The following is a 10,085-nucleotide window of genomic DNA, read 5'->3' on the forward strand; positions in this document are numbered from 1 at the left end:
TTTTTATATATATATATATATATATATATATAAAATGCCTTTAGTGGGAAAAACCTCAATATGCTCTACAAATAGTAACAAGTTGCATAACATTCTGTTTTAATAATGAGTAAACTAGATCACAGTAGGCCAAGATTGCAAAGGAAATTTTTGTCAGCCAGGAGCAGCTTGGCTCTTAGTCCTGTGCTTTAGGATTGAATGCTGCTGCTTGAAACTTCATTAACACAAACACTTCATCACATGAACAAAAAATACAGCCATCTCTCATTATTTACCAGTAATACTTCACTAGCAGACTGGTTACTGAGATTTCATGCCAACATGCTACCATGCTACAAATAAGCAGAGATCATGAAAAGCAAATGGCAAATAAAGATAATCAAATGAATAGAATTCATTCTAGGAAGCAAGAGTTTGAATTTTTATTTTTTTTGTCTTTGTCTTTTTAGGCAGTTATTGAGGTTTTACAGTAGGTTGGGAGAAGGTACAGAAAAGGAGAATTCCCCTTGTTAAATATTTACCTGACAGGTCCTAGGTTAGAGGCTAGTTGTGGTTTGTTTCTGATCCAAGTTCCGGGAAGGATTACTGATAGCTCAGCCCTGGCACAAGGAAGCATGTGCTGCTTCCAGGCTTTGTATAAACGGGGATACAGCAGCTTCTTTCTCCAGTTTTTAACAAAGCTCCATTGAAGCACATAACATGAATACTTTTGTAGTTTACCAGTGATAGTTGTGGGTCAAGAGGGGTTGAAAATTCTTTCAAGAGGCCAGGGAAATCCAGCCATGGAAACAATGTACACATAAAACCACTCCACCTCTCAAGTTCAAAGATATTTTAAATAGGGGAAGAGAGAGAATCTCTTTCCTCTTGTGTTTGGACTTGCAAAAAATGGATAGAAATGAATTAAATTTCTTGGAAGTTTGGGCTCACATCAAAAGATTTAGCAAGCCTGAGCACACACATGCATGTGCTGCGTCTTAAAAGCCAGAAATCACACCATTTACAGGTAAAATTAAGTCTGATATATATAACAGCTACAATTGCAAAAAAATTCCTAGATAAGGCAATATTATGCACTATTGAGCACTTTCCTATTGAGATATATTCAGGATTGCAAGTAATTGACCCTGCATACACTTGCAGTTTGGGCGTAGAGCACAGGGAGCTGCCTTCACTTCATGAGCCATTCCAAGTAGGGCAAAAAAAGAGAGAATAGCCCTAACCTTATTTTCTATAGTTAGGTTGGCACCTTTGTGCATTTTTTCAGTGGGTAGCATATTTTTTGCTGAAGGCTGTGCTTCTGTGCAACTCTAGAGGGAATTCCTGGTGGCTCACCCAGAATTCTTCTGGTGCAGGGGTCTAAAATATTTGTGTGCACAGAGTGCCAAAAACACCCACAACCTCAATTTGTAAGATGTTGGTGCGCCAGGGGCAGATGTTGGGGAGCTGCGAGGGGCCTAATCCTTGTTGTGGCAGTGCAGCCCCAGCCCGTTTTTGTCATCCGCACTGAGGCACACATGCCAAGCAAAATGCCTTCATGTGCCATGCTTTGGCATCTGTGCTGAAGGTTTCTTACCCCTGCTCTAGTGGCTGTACTGCACACTCAACACAACTCAACTGCTAGGGAGAGGCTGAACCTATAAAACAGTTCCCAACCCATGGTGTTCCTCCTGGTGAGCTTTTTTGTTAAGTTAGAGTCAGAAGGATTTTATCAGAAGGATGTTCAGTGAACATAGTGCAATGAAAGGCATTTCAGTGATTCAAATCATGGATACATGGCATGTCTGGATTTGTCTAAAAATCTGTTCAGATGAGAACTAGTGTTTGGTATCACAAGTATTCTGTTGTGGGACCCAAAACTGCCAGGCATTATTATGGTGTAACCAAATTTTGCAACATGGTACCTCTGTTTTGTAAACGGATCCTTTACCTTTTAATGGGTGTAAGTTGTGAACTTTGGCATATACAGTATATGTATAGACTGCTTATGGCATTTCTCAGTTTTCAACAGATTTTACCATTCAGAGTCAGAACTGTGGGAGACAAGAAAATGGGATCTCTAGAAAATACACACCTGCTCTGGCAGTGAATTCCAGCCCAGATTAAACAATATCTGGAGACTCCATCTGGTAGAATTGTGGACGTGTACTCTACCAAGCAGGCTTCAGTGTGGCATATTTACAGATATTGCTAGTGGAAAGCAAGGGAGAACGCTATGTCCAACAATTTATTTTCCTTCATTTCTTGCTTGCTGGCTTGTTGGCAGGTCCTGTGGAACGTACTTTAAATAACTGAAACTCCAGCTGTTTCAGGATAATTCTTTGAATCCTGAACTGAAAAACAGTTATGTCTTGAACTTAGATCTTTTAGGTGCTGCAGCTGTTACTTGCACACTTCTAGGTTGTCCACTCTGAAGATTATTTTTCCTAAGAACTTTGTTTTTATAGCACTAGAAAACCATGCAGTAGTTCCTAAGGTATCTAGTACAGTTGTGGCACTGGACCAAAGCTGATGTATATGTATGAACAAAAAAGTATTATTTACATTCTGTTGACTGTCCTTTTTGCTTTCAAAGTTTGGGTTTTTTGTACTTAAATTTTGCAACTATGTGATCCTCCAAAAAAAAAAAAATGAACCACACTTTAGAAAATCTGTTGTTAAGGACCTGGGTAAGATAAAGTAGTCAGAAAGCAAAAGGTCCTGGACTTAAAGGGGGAAATAACAAACTAATATCTGAATCAGGAGGAATAAATGAGGGAAGCTGGATATTGTAGACAGAAAAAGCAGATGACTGATAGAGAATGTGATGGTGAAAGAATTGTTTTTGATTATTTAACAGAAATGTTGGTAGATTATGTAATATAGTTTCATAAAAGGAGAAACACTGTGGGTGGGGCTAACCAAATTGTTAAACTAGAAGCCAATTAGGTTTTCTATTACTGCATTGCCATATAAAGGACTTTATATGCCAGAGAGAGACAGACATGGGGAAAGACAAGGCCTCCAGAATGTATCTTTTTAATTATAGAATGAAGTGCTAGAGAGCAGCATCTGTATGTAAATAACTGAAGATACCTTGGAATGCTCTCCTTATCCTAAAAGACAGCTTTCCAGATTTATATGTCCAATGTATTTGTCATGGGGTGTGCTTTTCAAAGTAATTGACTCAGCAGAATGGCATAATATGCTATATAGCATAGGCAAAATTTGAGAGGATATTATGGATGTAAGTCAATACCAACCATAGGTTTTATTTAAGTTCTTTGTCAAGACCAGTTCACCAGTAACCGTGTCATGGTTTTCTTGTATAGGTTATAGTAGAAGTAAGTCTTAATTTTGCTAAGGTAAAGTTATTAATAGTGAAGTGACCTGCTTTGATTTCTTTGAAAAGAGGTTTGTTTCAATTTAATCTCAGTATATAAATGTGAATGCTTACGTGATTTGATTTTTCATTCCATTTTAATTCCTGGGCAAATGATCCTTATGATAAAGTTCACAGAAGGAGAAACAAAACTTCACCACTTAACATAAATCAAGATTAGCAGTAGTATCCATCATTTGTAATTTACTGGCAAGGTGTGCTGCTTTCTCATACAGATCAAACTACACATAAATCTTTGATTTTATTGTCTTTCAGGGGCAGTTTTGTGATTATTGCAATGCTGCTGATCCCAATAAAGCTCACCCAATAACCAATGCTGTAGATGGAACTGAGCGGTGGTGGCAAAGTCCTCCTCTCTCTTTAGGCTTCAAATACAATGAAGTGAATGTTACTTTAGATCTTGGACAGGTGAGTGTGTAAGCTGCTTGTCATGCCAGGTGGCAATAGTTTTGATAATTTTCTGTGTCTGCGTAAAGACTTGGAGATGGAAAATGTTTGAGATAACAATCATAGCTTTGCCTGCCATACTATTTTTTATATTCTGTATTTTAAACTTAAGTGATTAACAGATTTAACTTAAGTGATTATCTTCATCATGAATGGCAACTGTATGGATTCTTGCTGGTTGCTCTGAAATGCTATCACTGGAACCTGATAGTAATTCATGAACCTAAGACTGTCCTGGACCAATTCCATGAAACTCAAGCTCTTTCTCCTATTCCATTTCCTTCTCCTCCTCTTCCATAGTGCTCTTTTCTTTTATGGACAATATTTAGGAAGTACTTACTTCAGTTTCAGGTGGATTCTATTGGTTATTGTCATGGGTGGGGCCTAGGAGCGGCCGTGATCTCACTAGCGCCCTCTGCCGTGTCAATCAGGCAATCCAGCACCCTCTACTCACCTGCCATGTCTTTGATGTTATGAGTTCAGTTATGGGAGGCTGCCTACTGGCACCTTTGACACTGTGCCGATGTTATTCCCCATTCCGAGTGGGGTGCCTCAATGCACCCCTGCCTTACGGGCATTGAGTGCCTCCTACCTCCCCTTTAGCACGCCCCAAGCCTCAGAGCTCTTTCTGGACATTATCTGGTTCTTAATCTTCCACACCCTACCTGGCACCCCTGGGCGTGTCTTGCCACCAGTGCCCCTCTCCGGCCCCCTTGGGCTCGTCACGCAACCAGCACCCCTTACTCCCTATTAGCCCAATCGGGCTCCCTAGGGATGTTCTTCCCACTGGGGTTGTCGGCCTAAGCCTTTCCTGGCCCTTTTGGGTTCCTGTCAACACTAATTATCCAAATCCTATCCCCGGTTGGGACTCAGGTGGCCGTAGCCATACCTGGCCCCCTGGACCACCATCTGGGTCTATTGCCTCACTAGGGGTCGGCGGCCTAAGCCTTGCCTGGCCCCTCTGGGTTCCTGTCAACACTACTTATCCACTTAGGCTCAGGCGACCTAAGCTTTACCTGGCCCCTCTGGGTCCTGTCAATAATAAATATCCAGATAGCCTCAGGCAGCCGGAGCCTTACCTGGCCCCTTCAGTTCTTCGGGGTTCCTGTTATCCTGGAAACCCTCCGGAATGTTTTCTAGGCCCACACCCTTCTTGGGGTGACCGTCAATAATCTATGCCCCTCTTGGGGTTGCTTTTTATTACACGTGCCCCGCCTGGGGCCTCTCTTCTACATGTGCCTGCACCCACGGCTTCTCAGCACCTTCTCCAGGCTCTCTATAGCAACTGACTCGCCCTCATCGGGCTAGTCGCCTTTACAGCACCCACCCTAGGCTTTTATCTGCGTAGCTCCCACACCTGAAACCCAACGCGAGTCCCTACAGGCTTCGTCCTGGTGCTATGACCCTTGGGCAGGGTCCTCTACCCTGCTCGGGCCTCTCACTATTGCCCACACAGAGCTACCCGCTGTGCCGCCTCGGCACTGACCAGCTGTGCCGTCCCAGGCACCACTCATCTGCCCACACAGGGCACCGGGAACCCCCCAAACCACTGGGGAGCTCCTGTGAGGCCTCCTCACGCCCCTACAGCCTCACCCGGTCCTCCGATGTAACCATAACCAAACCGTGAGCCAAGCAGCTGCAACACAAACAAGAAGCCTACCGGCTTATAACACAAAGCTTGCACTCACTCGGCTCCTTAGTCATGGTCTCTTATAGGGTTACAGTTGTCCGCATCACTGCAGCCGATCAGGCTGCAACTATCAACTAAGGCTGCTCAGCTTCCCCGCAGAGCTCCTGCTCCTGCAGTGGCCAGAAGGGAACTGCTTTCTGAGCTCCGCCTGGGCTGTTTATAAAGGGCTGGCCCTGCCCCCTTCCGGTCACATGGCCTGCCCAGTTGCCTCAGCAACCGGCACCTGAGCTGCCCCTGGGGATTGGCAGCTCCACTTCTCCACTTCTTAGGAACAGGGCACCTCAGTGCTCCTGTGACAGTTATCTGCCAGAAGTCTTCTGATTTCTCTAGCATTAGAAGAGAAGCTTGAAGCAGACAGTATCTTAAACCAGGGGTTGGCAACCTGCAGCCTGTGGACCAGATTTGCCTTGCCCAAACCATTGTATCCAGCCTGCAGACATGGGGCTTTAGTGACATTTGGTGGGGAGAGGCTTTGGCTGTGGACAGAGGCAACCTGTGCAGGGCCTGCGACAAATCAGCCCTGCCCCCACCCCGATCCCACCTGCTGCAGACCTGAAAAAGCTGCTGCCACCATTGGATGTATAGATACCTGTTCTTGTACCCACCTCTGACTCAGGATGGATCAATCTGGCTTGCAGCCAGAAAAGGTTGCCTACCCCTGTCTTAAACTATGGGGCAGAAAATTGTGGAAACACTTTCTGTCAGATGGAATTGGAGATAACCAGGAAGCTGAAAAGCACAATAGGCCTTTTCACAATAGTGCTTTTCTCTGAGTTCTGAGAACAGAATGATAGGCCTTGGCTGTACTTATAGACGCATGATTCTCTAAGCTTTTGAATACAGAATTAGGGTTTAGATTCATCAGTATAGACTTAAAATCCTTGCACATGAGATTTACATCTTGAAGAAATCCTCTTAATTTGCAGCTTCACTGATTTGTATGCTTTTTGTATATATTTTTCAAAAGTTTTTTTTTTGCATAAAGCAGGTAAATGTAATAGCCCAAAACAGGACAGGATAATGAGAAAACGCAATTAAATATATTTTAGATAGCAGAGTTTTTTGTGATGCATGAAAACAACTTGAAAGCTAAATATTATATGTTTGAGGTAGGCAAGGTTCTTTGGACAGATATGATATCTTTTATTAGACCAACTAAATAGTTGGAAAGAAGTTCTTTGCAAACTTTCCAGCACAAACACCCTTCCTCAGACATAGGGAGACTCTGCTGGTGTTGTATATTATTCAAGGTAGAAAAGAAAAGAAGCTATTTACAACATACAGGTCTGTGAAAATGCAAAAGTGGAAGTTTGGAGGACAATGGGTACAGATAGGAAGGGAAGGGGGGAAGGGAAGGAGATGTGTGAAGGAATGCAAGTGGTCAGCTGGAGGCAGGTTACCTGGGGTATCAGATGTGAGGCAGGTTATAATACGTTTAAGGTGACACTGATCATTTGTGCCTTGATTTCCATATGTCGTGCAAGATAACTGCTGTGAAGACAAGTCATATATACATGTAACTCAATCTCTGCCTTCTATTCCATTTCCTTCTCCTCTTCCATGTTGCTACTTCTTTCACAGCCAATATTTAGCAGATGCCTACTTTAGTTTCAGGTGGATTCTAATGGTCATCTGCAAGAAGCCTTCTGATTTCTCTGTCATTAAAAGAGAAGCTTGAAGTAGGTTGAGATACTTTTGCTCTGCATGTTACTGTTGTTCTGCAATAGAATTCACTGCGTATCCCCATCTATCATTGACTTCATTTGAAGTCGCAGATCTCAGAACTTTGGAAATCAGGTCCAAAAGGTCTCAAGCTAGGGGCTAAAAATCAGTCTTCTCCCTTATTTATGGGAGGTGGAATTGTTGGGTGGTACATAAAATGGTTTTCTTTTGGAATATGGTAGCTGTTCATTGACATTGCTCATATAAGATGTTCAGTTTTCTATTTAATGAGGTTTCAAGTGGATTGACAAAAGGGGAGTGAGCATACTTCAATAATTAAAGAAAAAAGATAATTTTTATATGAGAGACTGCTTCTGTTTCACTATGTGACCTTGGGGAAATTACTGCATCTTTCTGTGTATTAGGCCTCTGAGGCAAGTGTGGGCCTGCTGCTGAGAATCACACTCTGCCTGATCATTCCTGCTCAGTGCTCACCAAGTCCTAGGAATTAGACACTGTAGCTGGCTTAGAGTGGCCTTGAACATGTGCCAAAAAGCACTCCCAACAAGTAGCAAAGAGCACCACTGGCCCACTCAGGACCTTTTTCTGCTGGTAGTATTACCTTTTTCTAGCCACCTAAGTGGAGAGAAATATATAGTTAGTCTTCACTGGAGAGTTTTTGTATGATCAGCACCCAGGTCAGCCTGCAACATTTGAGAGCTGAGCTATACCTGAGTTACTGTGCCCCCATTGATTCTGCATATTTTGTGGTATCCCTTTGTGGTGCTGTCAGCTGAGCTGCTCTGTGATTCTTTTCCAATGAATTACAGAATTTTGTGGGTGGGGGAGGAGTCAGTGGAGGACCATCAGTACTTGACTGGTTTAGCCTGCATCACTGCTGCAAATAAGAAATGAGATCCCAGGTCATGTGAGAGCCTCGTTTGAACGTCAGCCTGTACCCCATAAAAGGCCAGCTGTATGCTGTATGAAGATTTTGTGTGGTTGGAAAAATGGGTTAGGGGCAGCAGTTAAGTAAGAGTCTGAGCTCCTTCTGCAATGAAGATATACCCATTTGAAATCTAAGACTTTTGCTGTGCTCTGCTTACTAGTGATAATATTGTCTAATAATTATTCAATTTAAGACTGTATCACAATAATAAAATGGACTGCAGGAGACCTCTATTGAGTGCTGACCCTGAGCTTCCATCTGCTTCTGATATACAGGATTTGTTTCACTCCACCAGATCCATATGCTTGTGAATGTTATAAATATTTCTTATTTTCATTCTTTTCTCTATTTTGTTTTTTTTAAGTTTTAATTAGCTCTTTTTGCTAGACAAATAGTGACTTTGTGAGAAAATTGCATTCTAGCTCTTAGTCCCATAGTTTTCATTTAATAAATTAAACCTCAGTCTTAGGATCATTTTGATCACTTTTAACATTAGGTATACTTCTAACATTCTTTTTTATGATACCCACACACCTGCTCAACATTGGTCTGACTTGTATCAAATCTTTTAACAAACGCTATCTACTGATTGTAGGCCCCATCTACACATTATGCTTAAGACATGTTTAACCAGTTAGTCATGTCTTGTCATCTAGCCACATGTTCAGTCAACTAATGGCATGATAAGAGGAGGAATAAACCACAAAGTTATTCCACATAATTTTGCATAATAACTTTGTGGCTCATTCCTATCATAACATTAATTGAACCTGTAGCCAGGGTTCCCTGTGGCTGGGAGTCCCATCAGCTGATTGGGGCTTTGAGTTGCAGGAGCGCTTATCCCTGTGGCTGGGAGTCCAAAGCTGATGCTGAATTGTCCCTTCAGCTGGAAGCCTGTGTCAGCTGCAGATGCCCAGCCCCAAGGGTGTCCAAAGCACCCAGGAGCCTATGTCAGCTGTAGACTCTTAGCTGCAGGGACTCCTGGGGTGCCCCTGCTACTGGGAACCTGGGTCAGCTGATAGGACTCCAAGCCATGGCAGTGCATGGTGTGTCCCCACAGAAGGGAACCTTGTAAGCTGAGGGGGCTCTGAACCATGGGAGCTTGCTGCTTGCCAGTGCAGGGGGAGCCCAGGATCATGATTATGATTAATCTTGATCCCAGGCTCCCCCTGCACTGGTAGTAAGGTGTTGATGGGAACTGATTTCTGATTTCACAATTATACCTCCTGCTGTACACATGTGGCTTGGCAGGAAGTGCAGCCTGTGTGGATCCTATTGTGCCTTTACCAAAGGTCCAGAGGGGCCTTTAGTAGCAAAAGTTCTTTCACCCCAATATACCAATCTACTTAAGTGTATACAACCTTCAATGTGATTTGATACATTGGTTTCAGTGGGAAAACTCAGTTGCTTAAAGGTAGTCATAGTTTATGTATTGTGTAGGTCTGGTTGCTTGAAAAGAAGGGAGAAATGGAGTTAACCATGCTGGAGAATAGTTTCTGCATCCCTTTTTTTTAACCCAAGGGAAACTTCCTTGCAAATAAGTTGAGAAAAAATAGGTATATTTATATGTGGAACAACAAAACTGTTATAAATTGGCCATCAAATACTTACAATTAGAGGAAGCAGAGTCAAGCATAATACAAAATGCTTTTCAATTGTGTGTTCCTGCAGTTATATCACTTGGACTCTCAGTGGCGTCTCAATAGAATCTGTAGTCAATTGTGAGTGGACTGGAATTCACCATCCAGCGCAAGGTGGCAAAGGCCTGCAGTAAGGCAGCAGCCCTAGATTTCAGGAGGGCAAACTTCAACGAGCTAAGGAGGATAGCTGGGGAAGCACTGAGGTCCCAGAGGGGGAGGGGAGCTAGGTGTCCAAGGAGAGTGGTCGCTCCTTAAGGAGGCGATCCTCCAAGCCCAAAGGAAGGTAATCCCAATGAGGATCAAGGGGAGCAGGAG

General features: G+C 43.1%; 1 protein-coding gene across 1 annotated transcript in view; it reads left to right on the forward strand.

Annotated features, from left to right (window-relative positions):
- The window catches only part of LAMA3 (laminin subunit alpha 3), a 205,890-nt gene that overhangs the window by 6,383 nt on the left and 189,422 nt on the right, over positions 1–10,085 (forward strand). The window contains exon 4 of the mRNA XM_019541321.1: positions 3,638–3,790. Coding sequence (XP_019396866.1) covers positions 3,638–3,790 — 153 coding nt within the window. The remainder of the gene's footprint in view (positions 1–3,637; positions 3,791–10,085) is intronic.

The sequence above is a fragment of the Crocodylus porosus genome, unplaced genomic scaffold (genome assembly GCF_001723895.1).
Source record: "Crocodylus porosus isolate Cpor-Errol unplaced genomic scaffold, CroPor_comp1, whole genome shotgun sequence".
Classification (NCBI taxonomy): Eukaryota; Metazoa; Chordata; order Crocodylia; family Crocodylidae; genus Crocodylus; species Crocodylus porosus.